Source organism: Pristiophorus japonicus, chromosome 17 (assembly GCF_044704955.1).
Source record: "Pristiophorus japonicus isolate sPriJap1 chromosome 17, sPriJap1.hap1, whole genome shotgun sequence".
NCBI classification, from domain to species: Eukaryota; Metazoa; Chordata; class Chondrichthyes; family Pristiophoridae; genus Pristiophorus; species Pristiophorus japonicus.
In genome coordinates this window covers 32838889-32861473 of record NC_091993.1, presented here as the reverse complement: position 1 = coordinate 32861473, position 22585 = coordinate 32838889, and the positions used below count along the sequence as shown (strand labels likewise).

Genomic DNA, 22585 nt, shown 5'->3' with positions numbered 1-22585 from the left:
TGGTCAACTGGGCCTTTATACATTGGAGTTTAGAAGGATGAGAGGGGATCTCATAGAAACATACAAGATTCTGACGGGACGGGACAGGTTAGATGCAGGCAGATTGTTCCTGATGTTGGGGAAGTCCAGGACCAGGGGACACAGTCTAAGGATAAGGGGTAGGCCATTTAGGACTGAGATGAGGAGAAACTTCTTCACTCAGAGTTGTTAACCTGTGGAATTCCCTACCGCAGAGAGTTGTTGATGCCAGTTCATTGGATATATTCAACAGGGAGTTAGATATGGCCCTTACGGCTAAAGGGATCAAGGGGTATGGAGAGAAAGCAGGAAAGGGGTACTGAGGGAATGATCAGCCATGATCTTATCGAATGGTGTTGCAGGCTCGAAGGGCCGAATGGCCTACTCCTGCACCTATTTTCTATGTTTCTAGCACTGAACCTCCGACAGTGCAGCACTCCCTCAGCACTGAACCTCCGACAGTGCGGTGCTCCCTCTGTACCGCCCCTCTGACAGTGCAGCGCTCCCTCTGTACCGCCCCTCTGACAGTGCAGCGCTCCCTCAGTACCGCCCCTCTGGCAGTGCAGTACTCCCTCTGACAGTGCAGCACTCCCTTAATACTGCCCCTCCAATAGTGCGGCGTTCCCTCAACACTGCCCCTCTGATAGTGCAGTGCTCCCTCAGTACTGCCCCTCAGACAGTGCAGCACTGACGTGTTGCCCTAGATAACACCACCTAGTCCTGTAGTAGGTCTTCAAGCTCCTGACTCCGAGGTGGGGAGCTGTCAGCGAGCCAAGCTGAGACTGTTGGCATTTGTGGAACCGTACCCAGCCTGAGCCAACACCTACAGCAAAGGAGAGAGAGAGAGAGAGAGAGAGAATTGGAAACTAAAATTTAATGTGGAATGAGGGAGTGAACAAGTGAAAAAGCAGCAGTATGTTATAATTAAGGGAACCCTCTTGAAGACAAACATCAGTGTCGGGTGAAATTTTCAAAATAAAGTGCTCGATCCTGCATGAACTCTGCGGCCTGGTATTTAAACCAAGACTTACCCTTTCGGCCCAATTCAAGGGCTGTACTGTAGGGTCCAGAATACAGTTCTGGGATTCAAACGGTTGCGATGCAGACAGTGTTGTGGTCAGATGCCGTGATGCTGAGTCAGTACACTGGCTGCCATCGCAATCGCTGCCATTTCGGTGCAGAATTGCAGGTAAAAGCTTTTGTTGTCTGCGCTGTGTGTTGAAGTGCGCGACCAATACCGGCCCCTGCTTAAGCAACACTTCCTGTTCCCTCCTCGGCGATGAGCTGCCGTACACGGAGGGGCATTAACCTTACAACGTGCACATACAGCAAACCTCCACCAGCCACACAGTCTCCCCGGTGCATATTGTACAGGTGCAGGAGCTGATACCAGATGGGAGGGAATTGACTGTTGTCACCCAGTGCACATTGTGCTCAATGACGAATGCACTCATGCAAGTTGATGCACTTCACTTTTAACGATTAGCCAGGAGGTTTGCGTCCTTTATCTATTTCAAATCCATTTCCCAGATGCTGCTTTGAGGGTTTTCACCATTATTGACCTGACTGATGCCTTTAGTCACCCAGAATCTGAGCCACTCAGCTATATGCCATTGTTTAGGTTTAAAGTGCCGTGATATAATGAGGACATCCCATGGGCATATCCGTGGAAATGAATGACCCGGTGAACAAGCCGATAGTGCAGCCTGTAACAGGAATGTAGATGATGGGAGTTTAATATCTGTGTGATGGCAGGAAGCTGCCCGATCTGGTAATGAGAGACCCACGAGGAATGAGTGGTATCTGATCTTGATCGCTCATCAGCAACAAAGCCATGTGTCCGTTATGGTCAATACCATAAGTTGGACACGGAGTATATCTATCTCACCATTGGCGGCCGTGCCTTCAGCTGCCTGGGCCCTAGGCTCTGGAATTCCCTTCCTAAACCGCTCTACCTCTCTTTCCCCCTTTATGACATTCCTTAAAACCTACTTCTTTGCCCAAGCTTTTGGTCATCCGCCCTTATGTGGCTCGGTGTCAAATTTTGTTTGCTAACACTCCTATGAAGCGCCTTGGGACTTTTACTAATGCTAAAGGTGCTATATAAATGCAAGTTGTTGTTGGTAAGGTGGGTATTACCAAGTGTTAGATGTTGGGTCAGGGAAGGTGTCTCGCTTTTTGATTTTGGCCTCGGCTTGGAATCTCGCTGCTGGCCTGATTGAAAGCAGTAACTGGCCTTGTGGGGAATCAGGAGGGAGGCCTGCTCCCAATTACACTGTGGCATGGGGGGTGGGGGGCGGGGGGGGGTGGTTGGAACAGTGGTCTATAAAAAACTTTCACACGCAAGATGGTGCTCATACACATCGAGCCATCAATAGACACACAAACTTGGCAACTTTGATTACAAATAGATGTGGTATCTCAAGCCCAATTAAGACATCTTGGGGTCCTGGGCACCATGAAGAGTTCGGCCCCTCCGCACCTCGCTTTCCTCCATGGCCCTCGCCCTTCCCTATCTCTGAAATCTCCAGCCCCACAACCCCCCGAGATGTCTCCGCTCCTCTAATTCTGCCCTCTTGTGCATCCCCGATTATAATCACTCAACCATCAGTGGCCGTGCCTTCTGTTGCCTGGGCCCTAAGCTCTGGAATTCCCTCCCTAAACCTCTCGGCCTCTCTGCCGCTCTTTCCTCCTTAAGACACTCCTTAAAACCTATCTCTTTGACCAAGCTTTTGGTCACCTGCCCTAATTTCTACTTGTGCGGCTTGGTGTCATTTTTATCTCATAATACTCCTGTGAAGTGCCTTGGGATGTTTCACTACATTAAAGTCGCTATATAAATCCAAGTTGTTGATGTAATATCTACTGAAGCCGGAACTCGTCCACTGTGCTAAAATGGTGAAGTTGCAGAAATGTAGAAAGAAACAAAAAACTTGCATTTATATAGCGCCTTTCACAACCTCAGGATGTCCCAAAGTGCAATACAGCCAATGGAGTACTTTTGAAGTGTGGTCACTGTTGTAATGTAAGAAACATATTTAGAACAGTCGGTTTTGTGGAAACTTGACATCATCATCATCATAGGCAGTCCCTCGAAATCGAGGAAGACTTGCTTCCACTCACAGTGAATTCTCAGGTGACTGTATAGTCCAATGCGAGAATTACAGTCTCTGTCACAGGTGGGACAGACAGTGGTTGAAGGAAAGGGGTGGGGTGGGACTGGTTTGCCGCACGCTCCTTCCGCTGCCTGCGCTTGGTTTCTGTATGCTCTCGGCGACGAGACTCGAGGTGCTCAGCGCCCTCACGTATGCTCTTCCTCCACTTCGGACGTTCTTGGGCCAGGGATTCCCAGGTGTTGGTGGGGATGTTGCACTTTATCAAGGAGGCTTTGAGGGTGTCCTTGAAATGTTTCCTCTGCCCACCTGGGGCTCGCTTGCCGTGTCGGAGCTCCGAGTAAAGCACTTGCTTAGGGAGTCTCTCGTCGGGCGTGCGGACGATGTGGTACGCCCAACGGAGCTAGTCAAGCGTGGTCAGTGCTTCGATGCTGGGGGTGTTGGCCTGAGCGAGAACACTGACGTTGGTGCGTCTACCCTCTCGGTGAATTTGCAGAATCTTGCGGAGGCAGCGCTGGTGGTACTTCCCCAGTGGTTTGAGATGTCTGCTGTATATAGTCCACGTCTCTGAGCCATATAGGAGGGCGGGAACTTGACCTATCTGAAACATAACTACATTCGAAATAGGAGCAGGAGGAGGCCATTCAATAAGATCATGGCTGATCTTCTATCTCAACTCCACTTTCCTGCACTATCCCCATATTCCTTGATTCCCTTAATATCCAAAAATCTATCATAGAAACATAGAAAATAGGTGCAGGAGCAGGCCATTCAGCCCTTCTAGCCTGCACCGCCATTCAACGAGTTCATGGCTGAACATGAAACTTCAGTACCCACTTCCTGCTTTCACGCCATACCCCTTGATCCCCCGAGTAGTAAGGACTTCATCTAACTCCCTTTTGAATATATTTAGTGAATTGGCATCAACTACTTCCTGTGGTAGAGAATTCCACAGGTTCACCACTCTCTGGGTGAAGAAGTTTCTCCTTATCTCGGTCCTAAATGGCTTACCCCTTATCCTTAGACTGTGACCCCTGGTTCTGGACTTCCCCAACATTGGGAACATTCTTCCTGCATCCAACCTGTCCAAACCCGTCAGAATTTTAAACGTTTCTATGAGGTCCCCTCTCACTCTTCTGAACTCCAGTGAATACAAGCCCAGTTGATTCAGTCTTTCTTGATAGGTCAGTCCCACCATCCCGGGAATCAGTCTGGTGAATCTTCGCTGCACTCCCTCAACAGCAAGTATGTCCTTCCTCAAGTTAGGAGACCAAAACTGTACACAATACTCCAGGTGTGGCCTCACCAAGGCCCTGTACAACTGTAGCAACACCTCCCTGCCCCTGTACTCAAATCCCCTCGCTATGAAGGCCAACATGCCATTTGCTTTCTTAACCGCCTGCTGTACCTGCATGCCAACCTTCAATGACTGATGTACCATGACACCCAGGTCTCGTTGCACCTTCCCTTTTCCTAATCTGTCACCATTCAGATAATAGTCTGTCTCTCTGTTTTTACCACCAAAGTGGATAACCTCACATTTATCCACATTATACTTCATCTGCCACGCATTTGCCCACTCACCTAACCTATCCAAGTCACTCTGTAGCCTCATAGCATCCTCCTCGCAGCTCACACTGCCACCCAACTTAGTGTCATCCGCAAATTTGGAGATACTACATTTAATCCCCTCGTCTAAATCATTAATGTACAATGTAAACAGCTGGGGCCCCAGCACAGAACCCTGCGGTACCCCACTAGTCACTGCCTGCCATTCCGAAAAGTACCCATTTACTCCTACTCTTTGCTTCCTGTCTGACAACCAGTTCTCAATCCACGTCAGCACACTACCCCCAATCCCATGTGCTTTAACTTTGCACATTAATCTCCTGTGTGGGACCTTGTCGAAAGCCTTCTGAAAGTCCAAATATACCACATCAACTGGTACTCCTTTGTCCACTTTATTGGAAACATCCTCAAAAAATTCCAGAAGATTTGTCAAGCATGATCTCCCTTTTACAAATCCATGCTGACTTGGACCTATCATGTCACCATTTTCCAAATGCGCTGCTATGACATCCTTAATAATTGATTCCATCATTTTACCCACTACTGAGGTCAGGCTGACCGGTCTATAATTCCCTGCTTTCTCTCTCCCTCCTTTTTTAAAAAGTGGGGTTACATTGGCTACCCTCCACTCGATAGGAACTGATCCAGAGTCAATGGAATGTTGGAAAATGACTGTCAATGCATCCGCTATTTCCAAGGCCACCTCCTTAAGTACTCTGGGATGCAGTCCATCAGGCCCTGGGGATTTATCGGCCTTCAATCCCATCAATTTCCCCAACACAATTTCCCGACTAATAAAGATTTCCCTCAGTTCCTCCTCCTTAATAGACCCTCTGACCACTTTTATATCCGGAAGGTTGTTTGTGTCCTCCTTAGTGAATACTGAACCAAAGTACTTGTTCAATTGGTCTGCCATTTCTTTGTTCCCCGTTATGACTTCCCCTGATTCTGACTGCAGGGGACCTACGTTTGTCTTTACTAACCTCTTTCTCTTTACATACCTATAGAAACTTTTGCAATCCGCCTTAATGTTCCCTGCAAGCTTCTTCTCGTACTCCATTTTCCCTACCCTAATCAAACCCTTTGTCCTCCTCTGCTGAGTTCTAAATTTCTCCCAGTCCCCAGGTTCGCTGCTATTTCTGGCCAATTTGTATGCCACTTCCTTGGCTTTAATACTATCCCTGATTTCCCTAGATAGCCACGGTTGAGCCACCTTCCCTTTTTTATTTTTACGCCAGACAGGAATGTACAATTGTTGTAATTCATCCATGCGTTCTCTAAATGTCTGCCATTGCCCATCCACTGTCAACCCCTTAAGTATCATTTGCCAATCTATCTTAGCCAATTCATGCCTCATACCTTCAAAGTTACCCTTCTTTAAGTTCTGGACCATGGTCTCTGAATTAACTGTTTCATTCTCCATCCTAATGCAGAATTCCACCATATTATGGTCACTCTTCCCCAAGGGGCCTCGCACAATGAGATTGCTAATTAATCCTCTCTCATTACACAACACCCAGTCTAAGATGGCCTCCCCCCTAGTCGGTCTCTGTGTTGAATATACTTAATGTCTTGAGTCCCCACAGCCCTCGGGGTAGAAATTCCAAAGATTTACAACCCTACATAAGGTTCTCCCAATTCATCAGCGTAACACTGGGGCCCAACTCAAGTTTGTGGAGAGAGAATTCCTAAAGGCTGCTCCGCTGCACCCTACACGGTGCGGAGTAACGGCGAAGGAGAGCTCAGTGACTGATGCAGCCTGACGGTGATGTGCCACGTGAAATATTATTCCGTTCTGTATTCAGCAAACAATGCGAAGGAATATTTTATCAGTTTCCCTTTTTTGTGCCATCCCATTAGTTATGTTAATAGGCAGAAGCAGTCATTGAAATCGAACTCATTGGGTTCCAGCAAATCGTTCTACATATCAAAGAAGATTGTACATCAATAAAAAATGAAACATTTACCCACAGATGAGCAAGAAAAAGCTTTTCTGTTCTATTTGAGAGAGATTTCAAAAGAAAAATTAAATTGCTAATTTATTTGGGGTTTTTTGGTATTACTTTCCGCCTACCTGTGTTGAAGACTCTCGCCTCTGACAGGAGATTGTGGTTTCAAGTCCCACTCCAGAGACTTGAGCACAAATCTAGGCTGACACTTCGGTGAAGTACTGAGGGAGCGCCGCACTGTTGCAGGGGCAGTACTGAGGGTGTGCTGCATTGTCGGAGGGGCAGTACTGAGGGTGTGCTGCATTGTCGGAGGGGCAGTACTGAGGGAGCACTGCAATGTCGGAGGGGCAGTACTGAGGGTGTGCTGCATTGTCGGAGGGGCAGTACTGAGGGAGCACTGCAATGTCGGAGGGGCAGTACTGAGGGAGTGCTACACTGTCGGAGGGATAGTACTGAGGGAGTGCTGCACTGTCGGAGGGGCAATACTGAGGGAGCGCTGCACTGTTGCAGGGGCAGTACTGAGGGAGTGCTGCACTGTCGGAGAGGCAGTACTGAGGGTGTGCTGCACTATTGGAGGGGCAGTACTGAGGGAGTGCGGCACTGTCGGAGAGGCAGTACTGAGGGTGTGCTGCACTATTGGAGGGGCAGTACTGAGGGAGTGCTGCACTGTCGGAGGGGCAGTACTGAGGGAGCGCTGCACTATTGGAGGTGCCGTCTTTCGATGCGATATTAAACTGAGGCCCCGTCTGCTCTCGGTTGGACGTAAAAGATCTCACGACACAATTTCAAAGCAGCGGAGTTCTCCTCTCTTGCTTGGCCAATATTTATCCTACGACCAACATCAAAAGAATGCCCCAAGTTATGTGGTCATCATCACATTGCTGTTTGTGGGAGCTTGCTGTGTGCAAATTGCCCGCTGCGTTTCCTACATTACAGCAGTGACTACTCTCCGAAAGTACTTCATTGGCTGTAAAGCGCTTTGGGGATGTTTTGAGGTCGTGAAAGGCGCTATAGAAATACAAGTTCTTATCATCTTTTTTTTTAGCGAGGTGTGAAAAGCTTATTGAACTGCCCGAAATGTCTGGCACATTTAACGTGTTACAAGCAGCTACTTTGTAATTGACTTCAGTGGAAATGGCCAATGGTGAGCAACATTTGCCAAATATAGGTGGCTGCCTTCAATAAGTATGGACGTCGAGAGTGATGGTGACTGTGTGTTGGTATTTACCAGTAGCATTACCTTCCCCTTTAATACTGATCAACTAATAGATGAGTGACTCTCTGTGCTTCATGCTAAAAACCAGGCACAATGAAAAGGAATTTGTCAATCTCTTTTGTGTTTCTGTCAAAAGTGGGTCAGTGAAGGGTGTTCCAGTGGGACTGACTGCCCTGTGGCTGTGGCTGGATTGAAGAGCTTTGCCTTGTCTCTGTATGTAATGCGTGTCAGTCTATGACTCTGCATTGTTCTGCTACTCACGCGGCTTCCTACGACCATCCTTCCTGTACAGTCAGTGACCTCAGCTCCTCCGGCAATCCACATTCGGTGTAAGGAACGTCAAAAATGTGTGTGAGTGAAACATCCAACTCTGGAAATGTACGCCTGTACAGTTTATTATTCATTCCTGGGATGTGGGCGTCACTGGCAAGGCCAGCATTTATTGCCCATCCCTAATTGCCCTTGAGAAGGCGGTGGTGAGTCGCCTTGAACCGCAGCAGTCCGTGTGGTGAAGGTGCTCCCACAGTGCTGTTAGGGAGGGAGTTCCAGGATTTTGACCCAACGACTATGAAGGAACGGCGAGATATTTCCAAGTCAGGATGGTGTGTGATTGGGAGGGGAACGTGGAGGTGATGGTGTTCCCATGCGCCTGCTGCCCTTGTCCTTCTAGGTGGTAGAGGTCGCGGGTTTGGGAGGTGCTGCCGAAGAAGCCTTGGCGAGTTGCTGCAGTGCATCTTGTAGATGGTACACACTGCAGTCACGGTGCGCCGGTGGTGGAGGGAGTGAATGTTGAAGGTGGTGGATGGGGTGCCAATCAAGCGGGCTGCTTTGTCCTGGATGGTGTCGAGCTTCTTGAGTGTTGTTGGAGCTGCGCTCATCCAGACAAGTGGAGAGTATTCCATCACACTCCTGACTTGTGCCTTGTAGATGGTGGAAAGGCTTTGGGGAGTCAGGAGGTGAGACACTCGCCGCAGAATACCCAGCCTCTGACTCTCTTGTTGCCATAGTATTTATGTGGCTGATCCCGTTAAGTCTCTGGTCACCCCCAGGATGTTGATGGTGGCCATTGAATATCAGGAGGTGGTGGTTAGACTCTCGCTTGTTGGAGATGGTCATTGCCTGGCACTTGTGTGGCGCGAATGTTACTTGCCACTTATCAGCCCAAGCCTGAATGTTGTCCAGGTCTTGCTGCATGTGGACACGGACTGCTCCATTATCTGAGGAGTTGCGAATGAAACTGAACACTGTGCAGTCATCAGCGAACATCCCCGCTTCTGACTTTATGATGGACGGAGGTGGTTGGGCCTAGGACACTGCCCCGAGGAACTCCTGCAGCGATGTCCTGGGGTTGTAATGATTGACCTCCAACCACCACAACCATCTTCCTTTGTGCTAGGTATGACTCCAGCCAGTGGAGAATTTCCCCCTGATTCCCATTATACTAGGGCTCCTTGATGCCACACTCTGTCAAATGCTGCCTTGATGTCAAGGGCAGTCACTCTCACCTCACCTCTGGAATTCAGCTCTTTTGACCAAGGCTGTAATGAGGTCTGGGGCCAAATCCATTATTTTATATCCTAATTATAAATGAGGGTCATCACAGAATTCACTGACGATTAGAAAAAGTTATAATAATGACAATTACTAAAATAATTTTAACTGCTAATGTGACTGCAGTAGTGGCACAGACAGGGACCCAAAGATGGGATAAATCAGCAACAATTGCATTTATAACGCATTTAACATAGAAAGTGTCCCAATGGGAGGAGTTGGGCATGAGCAGTATTGGGGAGCGCAGATGGAGATTCAGGAGGCTTTACAAGTTGGGGAGGGATGGGCAAGGCCGAGTGTTTTTGGGACGATAATTCCACAGGGTTAATTAGTCCACAAACTGGACAGTACATATTGTAGAAAACAGAGACTGAGGGATTTTCAGGCAATCATCTAGTCTCCGGGTTAGACGAGAGTTAAAAACCTCTCACAGTCTCTCACAGCTGCACGTCGAGGTAGCTTTTCCAGTTGTCATGTCAGAATTCGAATTCTTTGGTGTTGATGTCAACTACATGGAATGCAGTTTGGAATGAGTTTACAGGCCAGTGAACACACACACACACTTATCTTTTTTATTTTGCAATTTGTTTCCCCTCTCCTGAAGGTGCTGACTCTCAGTCCCACTGGGCCAAAGTCCCCCCACCCCTGATCCTCATCCTAAAGACGACCCCTCCGACACAGCGATGCTCCCTCAGTGCTGCGCTGGAGTATCGGCCTGGATTTTTGTGCTCAAGTCTCTGGAGTGGGACCTGAACCCACGACCTTCTGACTCCGAGGCGAGAGTGCTGCCCACTGAGCCCCCGACAGCATCGCAGGGTTCAGCCATCAGCCGGTAGATGTTGGAGGCATTTCTGCCCCGATGAGGATGGAGATGAGCAGAGTGATCAGTTCTGGGGGGATGTGATCAAACATAGGGCAGTGTGTCCTGACTCTGGAGGGAACCTCACCACCTGGGAAGAGAAGCAGGTTCATCGAGTGGGCGTGGAGTGGAGCCAGGCGCGAGCGAGCATGAGCTCCCGCCCACTGCCCTCCGTTAGCGAGGAAAGTCTTCGTCCCTGTAAGAATCGATACCCTATCTGAAGCTTGGAGCGGGCTAAATATATATACACAGTCGTGCCCCGTCTGTTGGAAAGGTATGTTCGCTACAATGAATGTTTCTAAAGTGCGGTGACTCTGGTTGTGCAGGTATTCTTTGCTGTTTTCTGCAAACGCTTCCACAGAGTAATTTGAGGAATTAACATGAACACCATGGTTTCTAAGCTGCACCCCAGGGTTACGTCACTGTTTGGAACTCGCTGTCTGTTATGAGCATTTTGTGCTCAGTAATGTGAAGGGCCATGCCCAGTGTCCAGACCAAGAACTCTCAAATCAGCACGATCCAAAGTAGAATAAAAGTCCAGCTTCTCTGCCCAACAATGTGCCTTAACCTCAACATCAGAAAATCACTTCTTGGGTGTCAGCCGTGGCTCAGTGGCTCTTTCTCTCGCCTCTGAGTCAGAAGATCATGGGTCCAGAGACTTGAGAGTGCGGTACTGAGGGAGTGCTGCACTGTCGGAGGTGTTGTCTTCCGGATGAGACGGCAAGGTCTAGTCTGCTCCCTTAGGTGGATGTAAAAGATCCCACAACTTTATTTCAAAGAGCAGGGGAGTTCTCCCCGGTGTCCTGGGGCCAATATTTATCCCTCAACCAACATCGCTAAAACAGATTATCTGGTCATTATCACACATGCTGTTTGTGGGAGTTTGCTGTATGAAAATTGTCTGCTGCATTTCCTACATTTCTTCCTACAACAGTGACTGCACTCCAAAAGTACTTCTTTGGCTGTAAAGCGCTTTGGAACGTCATGAAGCTGTGAAAGGTGCTATAGAAATGCAAGACCTGTCTAGATACCCCAGTGTGCCATCTCCCAATTTCTACACATCCATTTTACAGTCCAATTGGGTTATACACACAGTCCTGGGGCTGAGGCTGGAAAAACTAAATTAATTATAGGACCCCTCCAGCCAGCCAGAGGAGACTTAGTTGGTATCAGTCGGCACTGGCACTGGATTTGAACAAAGGTCCTAGAGGTTTCAGTCAAATGTTTACACCATTGCATCACCAATTCTCTCTGGCTCTGTGTTTGCCATGATGCTGGTTTTTGACGTATTCCCATTTCCCTAATGCGGAAATTTGATGTGTTCATAACAAAGAAACGAAGATTGTGACATTACTGTAGGTTTGATTCCAGAACCTGTACCCCAGTGAGAGTCTGTGTGTGGGACCGTACCCCAATGAGAGTCAGTGTGTGTGGAATCCATACCCCAGTGAGAGTGTGTCTGTGTGGGACCCATACCCCAGTGAGAGTCAATGTGTGTGGGATCCGTACCCCAGTGAGAGTCAATGTGTGTGGGATCTGTACCCCAGTGAGAGTCAATGTGTGTGGGACCCATACCCCAGTGAGAGTGTGTGTGTGTGTGGGACCCATACCCCAGTGAGAGTCAATGTGTGTGGGATCCGTACCCCAGTGAGAGTCAGTGCCTGTGGAACTGTACCCTAGTGGGAGTCAGTGTGTGTGGGACCGGTACCCCAGTGAGAGTGTGTGTGTGTGTGTGTGTGTGTGTGTGTGGGGGGACTGTACCCCAGTGAGAGTCAATGTGTGTGGGACCCGTACCCCAGTGAGAGTCAGTGTGTGTGGAACTGTACCCCAGTGAGAGTCAGTGTGTGTGGAACCCGTATCCCAGTGAGAGTCAGTGCCTGTGGAACTGTACCCTAGTGGGAGTCAGTGTGTGTGGGACCCGTACCCCAGTGAGAGTGTGTGTGTGTGTGTGTGGGGGGGACTGTACCCTAGTGAAAGTCAGTGTGTGTGGGACCCATACCCCAGTGAGAGTCAGAGTGCGCGCGACCCGTACCCCAGTGAGAGTCAATGCCTGTGGGACCCGTACCCCAGTGAGAGTGTGTGTGTGTGGGACCCATACCCCAGTGAGAGTCAATGTGTGTGGGATCTGTACCCCAGTGAGAGTCAGTACCTGTGGAACTATACCCCAGTGAGAGTCAGTGCCTGTGGGACCCGTACCCCAGTGAGAGTCAGTGTATGTGGAACTGTACCCCAGTGAGAGTCAATGTGTGTGGGATCTGTACCCCAGTGAGAGTCAGTACCTGTGGAACTATACCCCAGTGAGAGTCAGTGCCTGTGGGACCCGTACCCCAGTGAGAGTCAGTGTATGTGGAACTGTACCCCAGTGAGAGTCAGTGTGTGTGGAACCCGTATCCCAGTGAGAGTCAGTGCCTGTGGAACTGTACCCCACTGGGAGTCAGTGTGTGTGGGACCCATACCCCAGTGAGAGTGTGTGTGTATGGAACCCGTACCCCAGTGAGAGTGTGTGTGTGTGTGTGTGTGAGTGAGACCCATACCCCAGTGAGAGTGTGTGTGTGTGGGATCCGTACCCCAGTGAGAGTCAATGCCTGTGGAACTATACCCCAGTGTGAGTCAGTGCCTGTGGGACCTGTACCCCAGTGTGAGTCAGTGTGTGTGGAACCCACACCCCAGTGTGTGTGTGTGTGTGGAACCCATACCCCAGTGTGTGTGTGTGGGACCCGTACCCCAGTGAGAATCAGTGTGTGTGGAACTGTACCCCAGTGAGAGTCAGTGTGTGTGGAACTGTACCCTAGTGGGAGTCAGTGTGTGTGGGACCCGTACCCCAGTGAGAGAGAGTGTGTGTGTGTGTGGGACATGTACCCCAGTGAGAGTCAGTGTGTGTGGGATCCGTACCCCAGTGAGAGTCAGTGCCTGTGGAACTGTACCCTAGTGGGAGTCAGTGTATGTGGGACCCGTACCCCAGTGAGAGTGTGTGTGTGTGTGTGTGTGTGTGTGTGTGTGTGTGTGGGGGGGGGGGGACTGTACCCTAGTGAGAGTCAGTATGTGTGGGACCCATACCCCAGTGAGAGTCACAGTGTGTGCGACCCGTACCCCAGTGAGAGTCCATGACTTTAGGAGAGAAGGGTAGAAAAATTGGCTAAAGATAGTATGCTAAAATTGACCAAAGTGAATGATGTGACTCTGAATCAGGGGAGTGTGGAGAAATGAATGAGTCACTTCTTCTGGGACTCAGCCATACAAATTCACTTAAGCTGCTGCTTTCCCCGAGGGCACCGGAATGAGTCCCAGAAAGCCTGTGTTTATCATTCTGTGCCCCCTAGCTGATAGATACAGCATGCAAAATAATAAATGGTGTTGGTTTTCAAACTGCTTTGCATAAAAGATTTGCAATGAAAAACGTGACACAATTCCATTCGATGCTATCAGGAATGCTGCCACCTGCTGTTCCCGAGGCCTTAACATCGGCTCTCCATGGGCAAACTATTGTATTTAATTGAAGCTATTTTATCGGAGGCGTTAAAGTCAATGAGTTAACCCTGCAAATAAATGAGCAGGTTGAGCATGAACCAACATCACCGACACTAGCTTCCAACCTGGAATGTTCACGGTGTTGGGTCAGGCAGCTGGGATTGGATTCAATTTTACTGTCGCACTCTTTTGGACAACAACACGTTGCAATTATATAGTACCTTTAACGCAGTAAAATGTCCCGAGTCACTACACAGGAGCGATATCAAACAGAATTTGACAGCGAGCCACATACGGAAATATTAACACAGGTGACCAAAAGCTTGGTCAAAGAGGTCGGTTTTAAGGAGCGTCTTAAAGGTGGAAAGAGAGGTAGAGTGGCGGAGAGGTTTAGGGAGGGAGTTCCAGAGCTTGGGGCTCAGGCAACAGAAGGCACGGCCACTAGTGGCAAAGTGATTATAATCAGGGATGCTCAAATGGCGGGATTTGAGCATGAGGATGAGCATTTTAAAATCGAGGCGCGGTTAGTGGTGGTGAGGTAGAGCTTGGATTCACAAGAGATTCATAAAAACATAAGAATTAGGAGCCGGAGTAGGCCATTCGGGGGGTGAGAAAAAACCCAACCAAAATGCAGAATTGAAGTTTGTGTGTGTGTGTGTGTTTTCTTGATGTTATTCAGAAACAGCGACTCTGTCCTGAAATATATTTGTGTATGTGCTTTCTTGAGAGAATCCAATTGAGAAGTAAGCAGTGAGGTACAGGAAGGGGTCAGTTAGTACTGATGGAGAGGGCTGGGGTGATTATTTCCAATGGAGATTATTTCATCTTGTAACTCACCGAACCGGACTGAATGTAGGCCAAAACATAAACCAGTTCAGGAGCCTTTGATCTCTCTCTCTCTCTCTCTATCTCTATCTCTATCTCCATCTATCTACACACATCTTTTGATCTCCGTATCCTTCTATGTATGCCTTTGTATTTCTATATTCTATGTTTATCTCATTCAATTGCCACCTAAGACAAATGCTCTTAAATTGCTCAACCATTGGTGGTCGTGCCTTCTGTTGCCTGGGCTCTAAGCCCTGAAACTTCCTGTCTAAACCTCTCTACCTCTCTTTCCTCCTTCATGACGCTCCTTAAAACCTACCTCTTTGACCAAGCTTTTGGTCATCTGTCCTAATTATGTGGCTTGGAGTCAAATTTTATATCCCATAATGCTCCTGTGAAGCACCTTGGGATGTTTCACTACATTAAAGGTGCTATATAAATGCAAGTTGCTGTTGTTAAAACTTTCATTTGAACAGAGGTTTTAAAATAACCACGGTATTTTTTGTTTTCAGACGGAACGGGGTGGATAATTGTCTCCTCCCACTCGGGTGTAAAGCTGTGTTGGGGTGCAGTCGGAGGGAGGGAGGGGAGGGGAGGGGAGGGTGGCTGTGTTAGGGTTGCAACCCTCCCTCCGTGTGCTGTGCCCAGGAGATGGTTCAGAAACGCTGGCGATGCCAGTGTGCCCCAAAGAGCAGGTGCTGCTGACATTTCATATTCGATTCTCTCTCAGGTTTTGCTTTTCCTTTTCTCGCAACATTTTAGGACAAACCTGGAGGCTCTGCAGAAGAAGTTGGAGGAGCTCGAGTTGGACGAACAGCAGCGCAAGCGGCTGGAGGCGTTTCTGACCCAGAAACAGAAGGTCGGCGAGCTGAAAGATGATGACTTTGAGAAGATCTCGGAACTGGGCGCAGGCAACGGAGGCGTGGTCTTCAAAGTCTCTCACAAACCGTCCGGTCTCATCATGGCCCGGAAGGTAAAATAAGTTTTCTAACCATCTCCCCACTCACTTCTCCCCTCCGAAGGCTTTATTTTGGGTTTGGTTCCCGCATTGTTCAAATGTGAAGCTTGATGGTGCGTGTCGGCAGGCTATCTGCCACGGGGAGGGGGAAGAGAATTAGTGCTGACTCTCGCCCAGTGTGTCTTTGCGCGTGCACGCTCGCTCCCACACGCGCCGCTCGCGCGCTCATACACAAACACTCGCACGCACAAAGAATTCCACACTCGCACACACACACACACTCACAAGTGCTCACACAGCCACACTTGCGCACACACAGAATTGGACAGAGTGCCATCTCCACTTGGATCATACTTACAACTGTCCTTTCATTGTAGGTAGGTTGTAAAAATCACACATTGCTCACAAACCATAAACGTGCTCTGCGAATCTCAATAGTTATAGTGTCGTAGAATCATACAGCATAGAAGGAGGCCATTCGGCCCATCGTGCCTTTGCCGGCTCTTTGAAAGAGCGATCTAAATTAGTCTCTCACCCCCTGCTCTTTCCCCGTAACTCTGTAAATCAGTCCTATTCAAGCACATGTCCAATTGCCTTTTGAAAGTTCCCGTGGAATCTGATTGCACCCTTTCAGTGTGTTCTAGATCGTAACAGCCCTCCCTTTGAGAAAATTCTCACTTCCCCTCTGGTTCTTTTGCCAATTAGTTTAAATCTTTGTCCTTTGGATACTGACTCACTTGCCAGAGGAAACAGTTTCTCCTTATTTACTCATAGAAACATAGAAAATAGGTGCAGGAGTAGGCCATTCTGCCCTTCGAGCCTGCAACACCATTCAATAAGATCATGGCTGATCATTCCCTCAGTACCCCTTTCCTGCTTTCTCTCCATACCCCTTGATTCCTTTAGCCGTAAGGGCCATATCTAACTCCCTCTTGAATATATCTAACGAACTGGCCTCAACAACTCTCTGCGGTAGGGAATTCCACAGGTTAACAACTCTCTGAGTGAAGAAGTTTCTCCTCAACTCAGTACTAAATGGCCTACCCCTTATCCTTAGACTGTGTCCCCTGGTTCTGGACTTCCCCAACATCGGGAACATTCTTCCCGCATCTAACCTGTCCAGTCCTGTCAGAATTTTATATGTTTCTATGAGATCCCCTCTCATCCTTCTAAACTCCAGTGTATAAAGGCCCAGTTGATCCAGTCTCTCCTCATATGACAGTCCAGCCATCCCTGGAATAAGTCTGGTGAACCTTCACTGCACTCCCTCAATAGCAAGAACGTCCTTCCTCAGATTAGGAGACCAAAACTGAACACACTATTCCAGGTGAGGCCTCACTAAAGCCCTGTACAGCTGCAGTAAGACCTCCCTGCTCCTATACTCAAATCCCCTAGCTATGAAGGCCAACATACCATTTGTCTTCTTCGCCGCCTGCTGTACCTGCATGCCAACTTTCAATGACTGATGTACCATGACACCCAGGTCTCGCTGCACCTTCCCTTTTCCTAATCTGCCGCCATTCAGATAATATTCTGCCTTCGTGTTTTTGCCACCAAAGTGGATAACCTCACATTTATCCACATTATACTGCATCTGCCATGCATTTTCCCACTCCCCTAACCTGTCCAAGTCACCCTGCAGCCTCTTAGCGTCCTCCTCACAGCTCACACCGCCACCCAGCTTAGTGTCATCTGCAAACTTGGAGATATTACACTCAATTCCTTCATCTAAATCGTTAATGTATGTTGTAAATAGCTGGGGACCCAGCACTGAGCCCTGCGGCACCCCACTAGTTACTGCCTGCCATTCTGAAAAGGACCCGTTTATCCCGATTCTCTGCTTCCTGTCTGCCAACCAGTTCTCTATCCACATCAGTACATTACCCCCCAAAAAAGAGCTTTAATTTTGCACACCAATCTCTTGTGTGGGATCTTGTCAAAAGCCTTTTGAAAGTTCAAATACACCACATCTACTGGTTCTCACTTGTCCACTCGATCAAAACTTTTCATGATTTTGAATACCTCTACTAAATCTCCCCTTGCCCTTCCCTACTCTGAGGAGAACAATCCCTGGTAAATCTCCTGTGCACCCTCTCCAAGGCCTTGACAAACTTCCTAAAGTGTGGTGCCCTGAATTGGACACAATACTCCAGATGAGGGCCTGAACAGTGTTAGATAAAGGTTTAACATGACTGCCTTACTTTTGTATTCAATGCCCCTATAAATTATTGATCAGATTTGTGACCAAACATTTGACTGAAGTGTTGACCAGTGTGGCAGCTAGAGTGAGATGCCCATGGTCCTGCAGTGCTTATGTTACTGGACTAGAAATCCAGAGAGCATGAGTTCAATTTCAACTCAGTTTTAAAAATTCTGGAAATAAAACGTTGGTGTCAATATAACCGCGACATTTCTGGAGGGATAGAACAAAAGCTGAGAGGTTATGTTAAACTTATCTAAAACCTTAGTTAGACCACACTTCTGTGCACAGTTCTGGACTCCGTTTAGGGTATCGAGACACTGAAAAAATGGAAAAAAGATTTACTAGGATGATACCAGCACAGAGAGGTCATACCCATCAGGCCTGGGGCTCTTTTCTCCAGGAATGAGAAGGCCAAGGGGTGACCTGATCGAGGTCTTTAAGATTATGAAGGGGTTTGTTAGGGTAGACATAGAGGAGATGTTTCCACTGTCGGAGGGGCAGTACTGAGGGAATGCTGCACTGTCGGAGGTGCCGTCTTTCAGATGAGATGTTAAACCGAGGCCCCGTCTGCTCTCTCAGGTGGACGTAAAAGATCCCATGGCACTATTTCGAAGAAGAGCAGGGGAGTTATCCCCGGTGTCCTGGGGCCAATATTTATCTTTCAATCAACATCACTACAACAGATTATCTGGGTCATTATCACATTACTGTTTGTGGGAGCTTGCTGTGCGCAAATTGGCTGCTGCATTTCCTACATTACAACAGTGACGACACGCCAAAAGTACTTCATTGGCTGTAAAGCGCTTTGAGACGTCCGGTGGTTGTGAAATGCGCTATAGAAATGCAAGTCTTTTTTTTACTTGCGGGGGAGACCAAACCTATGGGTCATAAATATAAGATAGTCACTAATAAAACCAATGGAAATTCAGGAGAAACTTCTTTACCCAGAGAGGGGTGAGAATGTGGAACTTGCTGCCACAGGGAGTGGTTGAGGCGAATAGTATCGACGCATTTAAAGGGAGGCTGGATAAACACCTGAGGGAGAAAGGAATAGAAGGATATGGTGATGGGGTGAGATGGAGAGGGGTGGGAGGGGGCTGGTGTGGAGCATAAACCCCGGCACGGAGCGGTGGGGCCCAATGGCCTGTTTCTGTGCTGTACATTCTACGGAATTATGAAAGGACGAAAATACGAACTGAATTTGTCCGTATCGTTTCCTCGAAGCTGATTCACCTGGAGATAAAGCCGGCGATTCGGAACCAGATCATCCGAGAGCTGCAGGTTCTACACGAGTGTAACTCTCCGTACATCGTGGGATTCTATGGAGCGTTCTACAGTGATGGCGAGATCAGCATCTGCATGGAGCACATGGTATGGCGATAAAGCATGTGACACGTAAGGTGGTAGGCTGGGAAACGGCCAAGTGACGGTCCAGCAGCTTTTCACGTCCAGTTTCAGAAATGGCCAAGACCGTTCCCATCTCCCTTCACTGCCCAGGCCTTGTCTCGACCCTTTCAATCACAAGTCAGAGTTCACTGTATGTTCAAGCAATCGCGATCCTTCATTCTGGCCTCCCGGTCCTGCTCAAAGACCAGTTCCCTTTAGCAGGTTTTCCTTTTGTGTTTTCATAGACTCCTACAGCACAGAAGGAGGCCATTCGACCCATCGAGCCAGTGCTGGCTCTGTGTCAGAGTGATCCAGTTAGTCCCACTCCCCCTGCTCTTTCCCCACAGCCCTGCGATTTTTTTTTTCCCATGAAGTATTTATCCAATTCCCTTGTGAAAGTTATTATTGAATCTGCTCCCACCGCCCTTTCAGGCAGCGCGTTCCCGATCACAACAACTCGCTGCATAATATGTTTCCTCATCTCCCCCTCGCTGGTTCTTTTGCCAATTACCTTAAATCTGTGTCCTCTGGTTACCGACCCTCCCGCCACTGGAAACAGTGTCTCTCTATCTATTCTATAAAAATCCCTTAATTTTTAACAATTCTATTGAATTTCCCTTTAACCTTCTCTCCTCTAAGGAGAACAACCCCAGCTTCCCCAGTCTCTCCACACAACTGACGACCCTCATCCCTGGTGGGACTTTTGGACTATTTTACTCTCTAAACAACCTCTTCCTCCGAACTGCTTGTCATGCGACAACCATTAACTTTATAAGCAAGCGATGATTGCAGAGTTTAAAATGATGCATTGAGTCTTTAATAATGATGCAATGTTTATGTGACGTGTTGCCGTGCCCATCCCTTGTGGTATGTGACTCACTCACCGCTGGCTCCCAGGTGGTGTAGGTGGGCAGCAGCGGGTGTGGGGGGGTTCCCGAGGGGTCTGTTACAGACCAAGTCACCTATTCCGAGAATCCCTCACTTGGGGGTCTCTGCAACCTGTCGCCAAGGGCATGCGGCAGCTGTGGTAACCCCTGGATTGGGGGGGGGGTGGGGGGGGAGGCAGAGGGAGATTGGCATTTCAAAACTATCTAATTCTTAAAATGGGAGAATGTAGGTCTTGTCTGCGCATCCTGGGAACTAGATTCGATAATGGAACGCGACCAATCGCAAGCTAAAGACTGGAGATTCTCGATCCCATTGCGTTATCGACCGCGCTCCACTCTGACCGATGTCCTGCTCACGGGAGTGTGCCTGTGACACAGGAAGACGATCCGGTTACAGTGATGTTAAGTTCACTCTGACTCGTAAAACGTTTAATTTTTTGTTAGGACGGTGGATCGTTGGATCAAGTGCTGAAAAAAGCTGGACGAATTACAGAGGAGGTCCTGGGCAAAGTGAGCATAGCTGTAAGTATAACTCCTTCAGTGCCTGGGCGGGGCGGTCCAGTGACACAGCAGGGCCGCCACCCCTGACTGGATAACATTCTGGGAGGTTTCATCACATGATCTCCAACCTCCAACTGCCCCGCCCCCACATTCCCCCCATTGGTCACGTGACACGCCAATCATTGAATAATAACGGATGCAAGTGTAGTCACTGGCTGCTGCGTTTCCCACATTACAACAATGTGTGCACAGCAAGATCCTACAAACAGCAATGTGATAATGACCAGATAATCTGTTTTAGTGATGTTAGTTGAATGATAAATATTGGCCCCAGGACACCAGGGAGAACTCCCTGGCTCTTTAAAATAGTGCCATGGGATCTTTTACATCCACCTGAGAGGGCAGACGGGGTCTCCGTTTAACATCTCATCTGAAAGACGGCCTCTCCGACAATGCAGCACTCCCTCAGTACTGCCCCTCCGACAGTACGGCTCTCCCTCAATACTGCCCCTCCGACAGTGCGGCTCTCCCTCAGTACTGCCCCTCCGACAGTGCGGCTCTCCCTCAGTACTGCCCCTCCGACAGTGCGGCTCTCCCTCAGTACTGCCCCTCCGACAGTGCGGCTCTCCCTCAGTACTGCCCCTCCGACAGTGCGGCTCTCCCTCAGTACTGCCCCTCCGACAGTGCGGCTCTCCCTCAGTACTGCCCCTCCGACAGTGCGGCTCTCCCTCAGTACTGCCCCTCCGACAGTGCGGCTCTCCCTCAGTACTGCCCCTCCGACAGTGCGGCTCTCCCTCAGTACTGCCCCTCCGACAGTGCGGCTCTCCCTCAGTACTGCCCCTCCGACAGTGCGGCTCTCCCTCAGTACTGCCCCTCCGACAGTGCGGCTCTCCCTCAGTACTGCCCCTCCGACAGTGCGGCTCTCCCTCAGTATTGCCCCTCCAACATGGCGGCTCTCCCTCAGTACTGCCCCTCCGACAGTGCGGCTCTCCCTCAGTACTGCCCCTCCGACAGTGCGGCTCTCCCTCAGTACTGCCCCTCCGACAGTGCGGCTCTCCCTCAGTACTGCCCCTCCGACAGTGCGGCTCTCCCTCAGTACTGCCCCTCCGACAGTGCGGCTCTCCCTCAGTACTGCCCCTCCGACAGTGCGGCTCTCCCTCAGTACTGCCCCTCCGACATGCGGCTCTCCCTCAGTACTGCCCCTCCGACAGTGTGGCTCTCCCTCAGTACTGTCCCTCCGACAGTATGACGCTCCCTCAGCACTGCACTGGAGTGTCAGCCTAGATTTTTGTGATCAGGCCCCCGGAGTGGGACTCTGGGATGTCCTTTGAAAGGCGCTGTTTAAATGTAAATGCTTCTTTTTATTTTATCAGTTGTGACGCTGGTCATGGTGAGTTGGAGGATATACTGTTTATCACCAAAGTGTGTAATGTGTTCACAGGAAGTAAGTGTGACACAGGAAATGGGTACTGCAGCAAGACTTTTAAGACATCACCGGTCAGTTTCCTGTAGCCATTGCTTACGGGGAGTCAAGGCCAGGTATCGTTCTCTGGTGGAATGGAGTTAATGAGTGAGGATAATTGGACCAGCGCTTGTGGACAAAATGCAGACCCAATTTAAAGTCATGCATTCTGTCATAATTTTTATATTTCCATTATGAATTCCTTTGTCCACTTTATAATGGAAACTGGTTATGTAAACCTGTCACGCTATCATCCTGCCAGTGGTGGCGCTCCATTATAAATGGGGACATAGGAACTTAAAATGAAAAATGTTGACCGGTGGTGCATATAGATTTAAGGTTGTTAATATATTCTAGATGGAAACAGATAAACGTACTGCAAGTTTGTCCTAAAAAACATCATTTTTTTAAAAAAACTTTACAATCTTCGCAGGTTAACAAGGGATTGGCCTACCTGCGAGAGAAACACAAGATCATGCACCGAGGTACTGTAATGACCCATCTATCCAATGCTGTTTCCATGTGGGTATCTTTCACTGAAAGCCTCCTGACCCACAGAGCACTATGATATCGTCCGGCACAGACACGATGGGTCGAATGGCCGCCTCTTGTGCTCT

At 48.9% G+C, this 22585-nt stretch overlaps 1 protein-coding gene across 1 annotated transcript in view; it reads left to right on the top strand.

Moving 5' to 3' along the window:
• map2k1 (mitogen-activated protein kinase kinase 1) overlaps positions 1-22585 on the top strand; it is a 47391-nt gene that overhangs the window by 12245 nt on the left and 12561 nt on the right. The window contains exons 2-5 of the mRNA XM_070858589.1: positions 15334-15544; positions 18957-19103; positions 20450-20527; positions 22402-22453. Of these exons, the coding sequence (XP_070714690.1) occupies positions 15334-15544; positions 18957-19103; positions 20450-20527; positions 22402-22453 (488 nt within the window). The remainder of the gene's footprint in view (positions 1-15333; positions 15545-18956; positions 19104-20449; positions 20528-22401; positions 22454-22585) is intronic.